Here is a 12,529-nt window from a genome sequence, read left to right as displayed (position 1 = left end):
GCCTGGATTTTTTTTCACACGGATCCCCTTCCTCCTAGGAAGGCGTACCAATTTCAATCAATCACAAAACAGACGTATGAATTAACTATAAAATGTAACAATTTAAATAATTATGGTATAAAACAAATTCAAAAAAATCAAATCAATTCCTAGGGATTTGATTCAAGGAAAAAGAAAAGAAAAATTCAACTTATCTGATTTGACGATGATGATTCCATTGATTCCAACATAGTGTATATAGTGTATTTGATAGTAACCCATACAAAAAATATCAAAATCCATTACCGCAAGATTAGAGCTCGTGCGTGATAACGTGTTTTAGTAGAATAATGGGAAAAAGGATGAGGCACGAAGAATGTTTCTATTAATCAGGGAAGGATGTGTTACATAAATATACTAGGGTATCAACCAGGCCTTCGGCCTGGTCTCAACCTCTCGTGCGCCTTCGGCGCTTTGGACTTAATGAGTCGATCACGTTTTGTCATATCCAATTCCATTTGGCTGGTGGGATATTGTTGATGATGCGAAATATTAAACAATACTAAAAATTACATGTATCATACTATGAAATATTTAAGAAGTAGGAAGTAATTTGATATTACAATAAAATTTCGGGATGCACTACATTTTTGGTTTCCATATTAAAATACTCACTCGACTCATTTGGCATCAATAAAGTTATTCTCCCAGCAGCAGTACACCTAGACAATGCCACATAAAGTTGACCATGGCTAAATACTGGAGTGCGTAAATCGATGCCCATATACTTCACTGATTGTCCCTGTGATTTGTTAATCGTCATTGCATATGCAACACGTATGGGAAATTGGCGTATTTCCATTTGTATGTCTAGCTCCGAAGGTGAAGGTTGAAAAGTTATTCTTGGGATGAATACTATCTCACCAGCCTTTTCCCCTGTTATGATTTTAGCTTCAATCACATATCGTCCACACCTCGTGACCACCAGTCTAGTACCATTACACAGACCTTCTTTTGGTGCAAGATTTCTCAATAACATAACCGGACATCCAACTTTAGTGTCTAGCTTAAATGGAGGTGATCCTGGTGGATTCAAATTGTTGAGAAATTCGGTTGTGAACCTTGAATCCCTTCCGTGGTCATCCCGAATCATCTTGTCAGCAGCAAGATATGTATAAGCCTCACCCTGCAAATTTCCTAATGCCTCCAGATTAATCTTATGGACATCTTCATTACGTGGAGATAAAATAATTCTCTCGGTTAAGTGTTCTGTTGACATTAGTCCATCCTTTCCCAGGAGCGGCTACACTGAAGATATCATCTCATGCATGTTTTGACATTTGTTCATTGTCGATGGTAGGTTAACAACTTCTTTAGGGTTCATCCCGATCTACCATATGAACGAAACAAAATTAAAATTATTACACCTACGATATGTATATTTTTACTTTGTATAAACGTTAAAAAGATATAGTTGGTTTATTACCTCTAGTAAGAAGTTAGCAAATTCCAAATTTTTTGGTTGTTGTTCCAATCGCATATTTTGGTTTAGTGTCAAGACATTAATATAATCCCAAAGAAATGAACTTCTTATAGATGCTCCAACAGTTTGTTCACGACCTGCGTTTGAGACCACCGGTAAAGTCTGTCGAAAATCTCCACCCAAAACAACTGTTACACCTCCAAAATGTTTGTCATCACTACGAATATCTCGTAGTAGACGGTCAACCGCCTCCATAAAAAATCTATGTTGCATTGAAACTTCATCCCATATGACCAATCTGACTTCTTTAAGTAGTTGGGCGTACTCGGAGTCCTTACTAATCCCAATATTACTATCTTCTTGGACATTAAATGGTATCTTGAAATTCGAATGGGCTGTGCGACCTCCATCAAGAAGTAATGAAGCAATACCCGATGAAGCAACAGTTAAAACTATGTTTCCATCTCTACGACAACTTCTTGCTATTGTGTTGTACAAAAAAGTTTTCCCCGTACCCGCACTTCCATTCAGAAAAACATTCGACCATCGCGGTTATTCACAGAATCCACTATTGTATTGTACGCCGTCAGTTGTTCGACATTCAATCTTTCAATATCCGTATTGAGCACAGATTCCCTTACTGCAAATTGAAGTTGTTGATGGTCCCAAATATATCTGTTACCCACTATTTGACCCCAATCATGTCTTGGTCGTGGCATTGACTTATAGTTCTCTAGTTTTTTTCCAGATTGTCGAAGCAGTTGATCCAACAGGTATAATCCGTAATCCATAGCATGTTCATCAGTTGGATTTGGGATATTAAACATCGATCGTAATCTATGTTGAAGATCATCACATATGTTCATTCCATATTTCTCCCATAAAAGCTTCGGTTTTGTTGGATTGCCTTCTGATAGGATAATGCAGAACAGTTTCCTCAGCTGATTTCCAGTTTGCATAACCACCGCTTCTTGAAGGCATTTTTCCGATTCTCCATCATTTGCTAATATTCCCAGTGCAATGCATGCCTCTTTGAACGTATCATGAACCGTGCACGCTTCTCCATTAGTTACAGTCCTTAACCCGTCAAAAGACTGGGCACCTCTTACATTTATGAGTAACATACATAAGTAGTACAACTCGCCAGCATTAGGGCTAACAAAATACATTCTTCCAATTGAAAAACCTTGTTGTCTGATTTTCCACTCTTTAGTTTCTTTTTTCCATACAAAGTGCTGCGGGAACTCTTGATAAGTATAGGTCGGAGCTGTTGGATTTTTAGCATAATACTTAAAATAACCCATCAAAGTGGTCTTATGTTCCTGTGCTGTCTGTATAATAGAGCTCATTGGTCGCTTTGAATTATACACAACTCGTTGCTTATTTGGTAGATGCACGTATAACCGCTGTACACTCGGATTCTCTTCATGTAACTGGTACTCCAATAAAAAGCCATACGGCCCGGCAATGACCTCAGCAGACCTCAACTGTGAGGTGAAGTTCTTCTCCCAATATCATAGTAGTTCGATCACCACTTGAAAATATATTTGTTAATATATTTAACCGCTCTTATGCCCGCACATATTTCCACATTGATGTGGCAATTGAACATTCTTGATATATGTGGATTATAGGGAACAACATTAATATTATATGCCTTTTTGTTATTTCTGACCGTTACTTCTCTTCCATCCCGACGCCGACGATAACTTGGATACCCACCCTCATCCAAAGTTGTTGTGTCTGTGTAATTCTTTGGATATCCTTTGGTACATTTTCCTTTTTCCATACACGGTGCACCCGGATCTCGATCTCCAGATGGACCGTGAACCATACACTTGCTGACCGTGTCAAATAGTATGGGGTCATTTTTCTCATCCGGAAATTCAGCAGAAACAAATTTATCAACCATGTCTGACGTACGAATTTTTTCGGAATCTTTTAAAAATATAAGACAATACATGTGCGGTAATCCTCGTTTCTGAAACTCGATGGTATAAACATGGGCAACAACTGTACCGAAAACCTTTTTTTTCTTTATTTCTTTCCTCAGAGCTTTTCTTTTAAGCTCAAAAACACGAGCCACCAGATCAGGATGATCAACTGTAGTTTGACGTGGAAAAAGTGCATTTCTTATTTCCGGCCAATTAGGATTAGCTGTCATTGTAGAAAAATATCGGGATGGTGATGAAAACGTGTAATCGCCATTGAATCCTGATATATCTCATGCATATGCCTTCCTCTCCCAGTATGTGAAGATGGTAAAATAAAAGGATTACCTCTATCCCCCGGATTCAAATCATCATTTGTCATATCTGCGATACAACTGTAACAATCCGAACGCAAAGTCGGTTGGTGGAATCTTAGCTATGCAATTTTACTCTGTTCTGTAGCGGCCCATGCATCAACCAAAAATTCTTGAAATAGTTTTCCGGCTCTTAATATGGTGGAATATTCTGAACGACGTTCAAATATGCGGTAACTATAATACTCCATTTGAGATAATTTGGTATTCGTATAGGTATTCACGGCCGCATCACAGTGCCTTAATGTTGGTGACCATCCCAGCTCTCCAAAAGGAAAGAGCAAAACATAATGTAAAGGCAAGTATGCTGGATGACGCTCCGAAATTTGTTGTAGCCCGTTATTTTCTCTCAAATGCAATATAATATCTCGCGGCCCAGTCTGTTTATAAGTTTTTTCTGGTACGATAACCGCAATCTCTTCCGCTACCGGTAGATTATAACGTCTTACATCAGTTGATTTGTTGTACTGAAGGGAAACTCGGAAATTCGAGTCTGCATGACTCATTTGATCCAATATTGCATAGGCTTGGCGATACTTGGTATAGAAAACATTAAATTGGAGCATAGTATCCTGAATTGTTTGAAGGACATCCACATTTAAATTAGGATTTCGTTCGCCATGAACAAACAATGCAAAAGCAGGATCATAGATGTATAGTTGTGAGTAAACCGCATGTCTCTCATTCCCAGGCAGTGGCAGAATTCCTCCTGTCAAATGTCTTAGTTCCCCATGTATTGCAAAAGGTCTTGGACCTCTTCCTTTTAAAATTCTTTCATCCAATTTGCATTCAAGGCTGGTATATGCGTTTGCTGCATTATACTCTCTGATATAATTACGAAAAGAAGTTGATCTTGCGTCATTGCCTTCAAATAATTCTCTTAAGGGTCTTGGAGGTTCACGCAGTAAAGGAACCCGAACTTTTCCTTGAAGACAACACATACAAAATTTCGGGTTTATCAAAGATAAACTTGTTAGTTTTTCCGCCATCCAGTGCAATGCCCCGCAATGGCGACACTCAACATCCATTTGTCCCAGAAAATGACGTATATTGGTGTGAAGAGTCGGGATCTGGTTCATGGTTGTATTTTGGGAATGTATGCCGTCGTCGCCGTAATCTACTTCATCACTATCATAATCAACATTTTATTCTTCAACAGTAACTGAGGGCCTGCACATGCATTACATTATGTAAAACAATATACCTATACTCATGCCCCCAGGTGAAAATTGTTAGAGAAGATTTAAATTCTTACATTGGAATGTTTTGAGCTGAGAATGTGGTACCAACTAAAGGTGTCCGTTGTAAGGTCATGTCGGGCATAATATCACTTCTTCTAGGTAAAAATGTTGACTGCATATGAAATTTATAAGCATTTACGGACTTATTTGAAACCTAGAAATGTAGTTTCATATAAGCTAAAAAAATTGAAGTCTTTTATGATCTACTACATATACCTACATTTATGATCTACTACATTTACGGACCTATTCATATGCTTCAAACAAAAAAAAAAAAAAACATATACCTATTCTTCGGAATCAGTATCATGAGGCGCATATGATCCTTCCTCCCTCTCTCTAATAATGATATTTCCAGGACGCATCCGTTTCGGATTATGATTCTAAATTTCCGAAAATTTAATCAGGAGATGTAAAAAATGTAGCTTTCAATTTGAGAATAATTTCCACAGATTATGGTGCATGTACCCACCTCGACATAAATAGCTTTTCCTTTACCCTTTAGTAAACGTTGTCGTGCTTCTCTTTCCGTATCATTTTGCAACTGTTTTGATTCCGTGAAACAGCGTCGTGGTTGTTGAGTTTGTATATGAAGTGCTACTTGTGGTGGTAATCTATCGCTCTGTTGTTGTACGTCAGTGCGATGAGAATCTTCATTAACCATTTGTGTATCATTTTGCAATTCTCTCATGCGACGCCTCTGTTGGCCAACTGACCTTCGTGTAGGAGCAATTCTATCCTGATAATTTTCCATTTTGTGTGTGTCGTGTATGCGATGGTGGGGGAAAAAAAGTATATCAACGATTTATATTGAAGCAATGCATGTAGAATCTTCAGGTTAACTGGGTTATTAGTTTATTGATTAGCTTTCAGTTCACTGAAGCAAGTTTTGAAATTGGATTGGCAGTTGATTGAAATATTGACCAATATTTCGGGCACGTAATCATAATAAATATCCGGGTAAAGTCTTAATGAAAAGGTGGATCAAAAAAATTGTTGGACAAATATTAAATATCATTAAGACCAAGCTCACTAAAACACGTACATCTACAACGATGGTGGCTCTCGCTGCATTTTCTGCTCGTTCTCTTGCACGCCGTTACCGCTGTGCTAACGACGCTCTCTATCGATATATAATATCAGTAAAATTTTAAACTTTAACTGTACAAATTAAAAATGTATATATTATGCATACAGATTAGTGTATGTACGATGCCAATCAATTGATTAAATATAAATATATATATATATATATATATATATATATATATATATATATATATATGCAAATACAACTCATATGATTGTATGACTGCCTGGATTTTTTTCTCACACAAATCCCCTTCCTCCTAGGAAGGCGTACCAATTTCAATCAATCAATCACAAAATAGACGTATGAATTAACTATAAAACGTAACAATTTAAATGATTATGGTATAAAACAGATTCAAAAAAATCAAATCAATTCCTAGGGATTTGATTCAAGGGAAAAGAAAAGAAAAAAATTCAACTTATCTAATTTGACGATGATGATTCCATTGATTTCAACGTAGTGTATTTGATAGTAACTCATAAAAAAAAAATTAAAATCCATTACCGCAAGATTAGAGCTCGTGCGTGATAACGCGTTTTAGTAGAATAATGGGAAAAAGGATGAGGCACAGAGAAGTATATTCCTTTATATATAAATAGGAAGAAGACCCTACAATGTTGGTCCGTACATACATGGGCTACAAGCCCTACAACATTTTTCAAATTATTTGGCAGCAGTCACCACTCACCATTTCCATTTCTCAGTGTGTCGCTTTTGACAAATTGATAGCAACGCGTGGATCCAGTATCATCAAAAAAAATACAAAATTAAGATTCGACGTGTAAATCAAATGCATCAAAGTGTATACTATACGAACGACCACAATTGATCCGATCAGAATTATAATCAAAATAAGGAAGCCAACGTTAGGGGTCAGTTTTGGTCCGGGCTGCATCATAGATTCATAATCTAAGCCATCCAAAATTATATGGTCAGCCAAGGTTAGGGAATTTTGGTTGAGCCGGAACATAATTTCTGCCGTCGAATATAATTAATTAGAAAAAGATATTTTCACAAACTGGACGGATATAAGTATCTCTCAAAATTATATGTGAAGAACGGACGGACAAATAAAAATCTCACCAACTATCTATCTCAGCCGTCAGATAGACGAAATCAACGGCCGTCTTCTACCCAAGATAGACAATACTTCTTTTTATAATATAGATACACCAAAGTAGCCAGATACTAACATACACTATGGCAGTATGGCATGTCCATACCATCTCTGCCTAAGAAAATGAGTCCTTTTTCTTTCTGGTTCGGGTGGAAGTATTTTGGTTTTTTAATATGAGATACTTGAATACAAAAGGAGAAACTAAAACTAAAGTGCGAAATTCAGTGAATGGAAACTGAAAAAAGGCTTCCTTCCTTTGCCATCAATGGTGGAACCTTGTGAATATTTCCGGCAAGATAATGCAACAGATTCTCTCATCGACTCAGGTCCGCAGAAGAAAACACCTATACTGGAGTCACCAGTTTGGTTTGGGAATTGAGAGAATATATCTGCAAAATATCAAGCAATATGTATCTGTTAGTAAATTTTCATAGTGTATTGTGTTTGAATGCTTTAAAGTAAACATTGTAATTACAGTACCGTCGAAGTTGGGTCTTTCTCCATAACGGATTTCATGACTGTCAAGAATGTCTTTTGGTTCCGTGGGACCGAGTTCCATATGATCACATTTTCTCATGGCAACTAGTGGAAGATCTTTCTTTGGTGTTCTTCGTTTCACTATGGCCGTAGCTAAGGCACCACAGATTATAGCAAGAAGGAATGAACAAATGAGAAGCAGATCAGTAATCCAAGATGGGTTCTTCTTCTCTGATCCTTTCACATTGGAGCGAATAAACGCATGGTTTAGGAACACAAGTGTTACGAGGAAAACGATGGATGAAAATCCTGCCAGTGCAGCAAACCATGGTAAATTTTTGGATCCAGAGACTGTATTATCGAAAGCCTTCCAATCAAAGTTTACTGTTTGCACTTTAGATTGATCATTTAGTAATTCTCTCACTGTTTTAATTGGTCTGTTGTCCTGGGTAATGAAAATCTTCACTTCAAGACTTGTTTGGCCCAAGGGCTGGGTTAGAAGTATATGCGAAACTGGGATTAACAGACTGATGTCTTCTGATTTCTTCACGGCATATATGAGTTGTATTCTTGAGGGAAGAGTACTCTTCATTTTAATTTCAGTAGATGCTAGTTCTCGCAATATGCTTAGAAGGGGAGTTATTCCGATTCCTCCGGCTACCAGAAGTAGGCTTTCGTATCTGCAAGCGGAAATTGCTTCCAAGTTTAACAAATGAGGTACCATAGCTATTAGCTAACACTCTATCTTTCTGTACTAATTGTTCTCTAGCTTGATAACTTGTTGTTACACACCTCATTCTATTTTGTTACAAGTTGGTGACCTCAACCGCATAGATGTCTAAAGATTTCTTCTTTTTGTTAGTTAAGCTATTAATTGACAGATCTATAGAAATTCTAGTATGATTGTATTTGTTTTTGGTTCTACCTTCTGCTTTCAACATCTAGAATGAAAAAGTAGGCATACCTTAGGAAATCGGTACAGACTGGCCCATAAGGGCCTTCAATATGAACAGGAAGACATTTAACTTCATAAGGATCAGAGTCTACTGCTGCAACCATCGTGTCATATAGTGAACTTGTCCACCATCCATCACTTTTGACAATAACGGTTATTCTCTCATCATCTAAACTTGAGCTGGAAGTTATACTAAAAGGATGCCATTGAAACTTTGAGATGCTAGGTACTTTTAGGTATATTAAACTTGTGGGACTGTACTTGAATCCTGCAAACATTGGATGCGTTTTTCATTGAAGTTTTACTAGTTCTGATAGATGAAAATCACTCCCATACTTACTTGGGTCTTTGGATAGACTGAGTTCTATAGCTTTGCACGGGAATATGCGGGCTGATACTACACCCGTTGGGGGTCTTGATTGTATAATTCGAAGGAGCTTGTCTAGGCCAAATAGGAGAACCCCTGAGAAAACCATGTAAAAGTGCCGATCTCCGGTATGAAACAAGAACAGTACTAGGAAGGCAGCATAAAAATGGTGCGTGTAGTAGAAAATCTCGAACCACTTGCGTCTTATTTGAGGAAGTGATGTGATCCAGATTACTAATCCTGTTACAAGGCCGAGCTCACCTGCAAGGTACACCCGCCCTGTTTTTTGCCACTTCCACATCTGTTTACTTGTTAGGAAAATGGCAATTGTTTTTAGTAGATATGAATAACTGAAACTAGATAGTAAAATTGTGTACCTCATCTTGAATTTGCTGTTTAACACCCCAAATGAAAAAGGTGCTTGCACCATGCAATGTGGCGAAAAGTATCATAGCAGTCCCAAGACAGATGTGGTATCTAACTGACGCTTCAAATTGGATTCTGAATAACCGAAATAATGACATCCCTCTTAAGACAGGCAGAAGAAGAAGTGCTAGGCATACTTCTGCTAGCAAACCCAACCTGGTCCCTATCTTCATGAGCCTAAATTGCCATCTGAAAAATAGATGCCAAAATGGTATTGCTAATTGACATTTAATCAGTATATTTAAAGTAATTAAGATCGATTTGGAATACCCACATATTTAGCTTTAGTAGTTTTTTTGGCGTCATTTTCTTGAAATCCTTGGAGAGGTGGGCATACATAGTCCATAGAAGAAAGATGGTAAAGATCATCGCTGCTAGTAGCTCACCGAGAGATATTACCCCAAGACGTCTAGAAACTACAAACGGGTTGGAGAGTTTTGTAATTGACATTTTTTTCTGTCTGTAATCCAATACAAGATTTAGATTTCAATTAAACATGATGAGCTTAGGAAATACTCCCTCCGTTCTCTTTTAATAGGCCAGTTTTGTTTTTAGCGAAATTTAAAGAAATTAAGAGAACTAATCATTGAAAGTGGTCCTCATGACACTTGTCAATAAAAGAAGTGAAGTGAAATGGTCCCCATGACACTTGTCATCAAAAGAAGTTAAGAGAAAAGTGGTCCCAAAAAATTAAAATAACATTTGACTTTCCCGATTAGGAAACTGGCCTAATTTTTTGAAACTTTTATTTATAAAAACTGACCTATTAAAAAAGAACGGAGGGAGTAAATAAAATAAAAGTATTGTGTACCTGCTTCTTCGTAAACCTCGTGGTTTTTTAGCATAAAGATACAAGTATAAGTATCCGGTTATAGCCATTGAAATAAGAGGTAATGAGTAAACAACAAAATTGAGACCTGCGTGAGATAGGATAATCAGTTTCACAAAAGCTCAGCTGAACAAGTATCGAAAGTGAGAGACGAGATAGAGAAACTACCATAGTATCCAAAAACAGTTTCACGGGCATTATCTTCAGCTTTGTGCCATGATTTTGTCCATAATTCAGTGGGTTTGAGAAGCCAAACAGAAACCCAAACAGCAGATATTAAGATCAGCAACAGTTTGAGGACAATCTGAAGATCAGTCCTAGATAACATTTTCAGACTTTGTTTTCTTCGTCACTAAACTTGTTGAATGAAAAAGAGTGGGTTCTAAGTTAAGTGCGTCAATGATATTTAAAGACTACTCTGCTGGGGTTTGGTCCCCTCCACTTCTAAGTTACTGTCTACCCTCATCCATCAATGGCTGCTTTCTTTTGATTGTACGTATCCACTTCCAAGTTATCAGACTCTATATATATCTCTCTAACTGTTTTAAAAAGTGGATTGGTTCTGTTAAAGATGTTAGTAATCTTGTTATTCTTCTTTTCAGTTTTGCTTTCTGATGAATAGTGATGATATAATGACGATATAGATTTCAATTTATACATAATAGAGTAGGTTCATTTATACAAATGTTAAGAGAATTCTGCTCATTCTTTTTTATGTTAACAGTTAGACGTAAACTTTGAAAGATTCTTCACTTTAGTGTGGTTGGTATTGAGAGAAGTCTGCTACTTTACCCTACCTTTTTGTTTTCTTCTTCTTTATTTTTCTTTTTGTTATATTGGTTATCATTCAAATAAATATTCCACGTTTAGCTTTACTAGCTAGTGTTCTTTGTTGCAGCTTTTCACTTTATACTTCGCAAAATATCAAGTATATTAGCAGTGGGAAGTACAACCATAAGATGACGATGGCGATTGCTTCATTACAGTGCCGACTGCCGACCTTGATTCCTCCAAGTTGACTCAATGTCTACCATGTGTTCTCCACCCAAGTATGACTGAATACTGATAATATACTGCACTTCAAAGTTTTACCAAAAAGGGTGTGATATTCATCGTTAACAATGATGTTAGTTTTCTTCCTTTTTTTTATTAGGTCCAGGCCTTCAAGGCACTACATATGGTTGTTGTATGCTCGTCATTTTCGAATGGCATCTATCTATCCAGCCATCCTTATTTTTTCTTCTTTTCAAATCCTAAAAAGGTGTCTCCCTTTTGAATCACTTTTTATCTTTAAGATAACCACTTGTTCTAATGGAATGTTTAGAATGTTCCAAAATAGACGCGCAACCAAAACAGGACGATACGTGCTGGGAAATAGTGTTGGCACAATTGGTAGTGGAGTTAGCAGAGTAGATGAACTACTACATCTGTTTCCACGCTTTGTTGGACCTAACTAAAAAAATGCAGTAGAAACTCTATAAATCAATGTTGATGGGACCAAGCGAGATATTAATTAACCGATAAATTAATAATTGTTAATTTGTATATTAATTAATATCTTAGTAGCTTATAGATAAATTTATTACCAAATAATTATTTTCTGAATACTGTAGAATATTTGAGTTTTTTAAAGCACCCTTCAATCTTCCACTTTGCTTCATTATAAACTTCGATCAACGGATAACACAAGTTTAAAGAATTTGGATGAAACGTTAGATGGTGAAATCACTAAAGAATTGCAAAATTTGATTGAAAAGTTTGGTGATCTCAATTCAACGAATGTCAAGATGTCCTGAATTATCCAGAAGAATATAAAGTTATGCAAACCGTTATGGGAACTGATTAAAGATGGGGTAAGAAGACGATGAAAGTTCCATAATAGACCCCCTTCACGAAACAAGGTTGTTAAAGCGGCAATCACATTGAATAATTTATTGTTGAGCTATGAGAAAACAACACCAAACATTCTTACGATGATAAGAAAAGTTTGAGACAAAATTCAATGTGATACTGATTTTAACACAAAACAAAAGACAATTGAATCATTTTTCAGAGTCTCAGTCTAATTTAAAATCAAAGAGTTTTCCCTTCTTTGACTTTTCTTATTTCCTCTTGGGGTCATATCTTACTCTCCATTGAATTCATAACAATGTTATCTTTTCTTTTCATATGTTTTTATTCGATATAAATGTTTCATTTGATATAATTTTGATTTACATATGTTTTATTAATATTTTCTTTTGTTTTTGAAGGAACT

General features: G+C 36.5%; 2 protein-coding genes and 1 long non-coding RNA gene across 4 annotated transcripts; 1 reads left to right on the top strand and 2 right to left on the bottom strand.

The window, feature by feature from the left end:
* Window positions 1–1,282: 1,282 nt before the first annotated feature.
* On the bottom strand, window positions 1,283–3,626 carry LOC113344030. The gene is made up of 4 exons (XM_026588102.1): window positions 3,138–3,626; window positions 2,007–2,949; window positions 1,466–1,944; window positions 1,283–1,369 (listed from the first exon to the last, which is right to left on the bottom strand). The coding sequence occupies exons 1-4, from the start codon at window positions 3,624–3,626 to the stop codon at window positions 1,283–1,285; spliced, it is 1,998 nt and encodes a 665-aa protein (XP_026443887.1).
* Window positions 3,627–7,057: 3,431 nt separating this feature from the next.
* Window positions 7,058–10,741, bottom strand: LOC113344018 (ferric reduction oxidase 8, mitochondrial-like). Of its 2 annotated transcripts, none has more exons than XM_026588090.1 (8): window positions 10,441–10,741; window positions 10,255–10,360; window positions 9,718–9,903; window positions 9,395–9,632; window positions 8,991–9,318; window positions 8,660–8,918; window positions 7,699–8,375; window positions 7,058–7,607 (listed from the first exon to the last, which is right to left on the bottom strand). In XM_026588090.1, the coding sequence occupies exons 1-8, from the start codon at window positions 10,598–10,600 to the stop codon at window positions 7,426–7,428; spliced, it is 2,136 nt and encodes a 711-aa protein (XP_026443875.1). In that variant the 5' UTR covers window positions 10,601–10,741; the 3' UTR covers window positions 7,058–7,425. The 2 variants fall into 2 exon arrangements, with proteins under 2 accessions (XP_026443875.1, XP_026443876.1); XM_026588091.1 differs by having other exon boundaries at window positions 9,718–9,859; window positions 10,441–10,582.
* On the top strand, window positions 10,633–11,552 carry LOC113344019. Its single transcript, XR_003357542.1, has 2 exons — window positions 10,633–10,764; window positions 11,171–11,552. It is a non-coding gene; the product is annotated as an uncharacterized LOC113344019 (long non-coding RNA).
* The last annotated feature ends 977 nt before the right edge of the window (window positions 11,553–12,529 follow it).

This window comes from Papaver somniferum, unplaced genomic scaffold, assembly GCF_003573695.1.
Source record: "Papaver somniferum cultivar HN1 unplaced genomic scaffold, ASM357369v1 unplaced-scaffold_70, whole genome shotgun sequence".
Taxonomy (NCBI): domain Eukaryota; kingdom Viridiplantae; phylum Streptophyta; class Magnoliopsida; order Ranunculales; family Papaveraceae; genus Papaver; species Papaver somniferum.
This window is presented reverse-complemented; position numbering and strand designations above follow the sequence as displayed.

Excerpts from the sequence above, each read along its gene's own strand:
- LOC113344030 (XM_026588102.1), bottom strand. The coding sequence starts at position 3,626 with ATGACAGCTAATCCTAATTGGCCGGAAATAAGAAATGCACTTTTTCCA. Across the intron at positions 2,950-3,137 it reads GGGATGGAAGAGAAGTAACG|TTGAGGTCTGCTGAGGTCAT; the intron begins GTCAGAAATAAC and ends TTCACCTCACAG. Across the intron at positions 1,945-2,006 it reads TTCTGTGAATAACCGCGATG|CAAGAAGTTGTCGTAGAGAT; the intron begins GTCGAATGTTTT and ends ACAACACAATAG.
- LOC113344018 (XM_026588090.1), bottom strand. The coding sequence starts at position 10,600 with ATGTTATCTAGGACTGATCTTCAGATTGTCCTCAAACTGTTGCTGATC. Across the intron at positions 9,904-10,254 it reads CGAGGTTTACGAAGAAGCAG|ACAGAAAAAAATGTCAATTA; the intron begins GTACACAATACT and ends ATTGGATTACAG. Across the intron at positions 9,633-9,717 it reads AAACTACTAAAGCTAAATAT|ATGGCAATTTAGGCTCATGA; the intron begins GTGGGTATTCCA and ends TCTATTTTTCAG.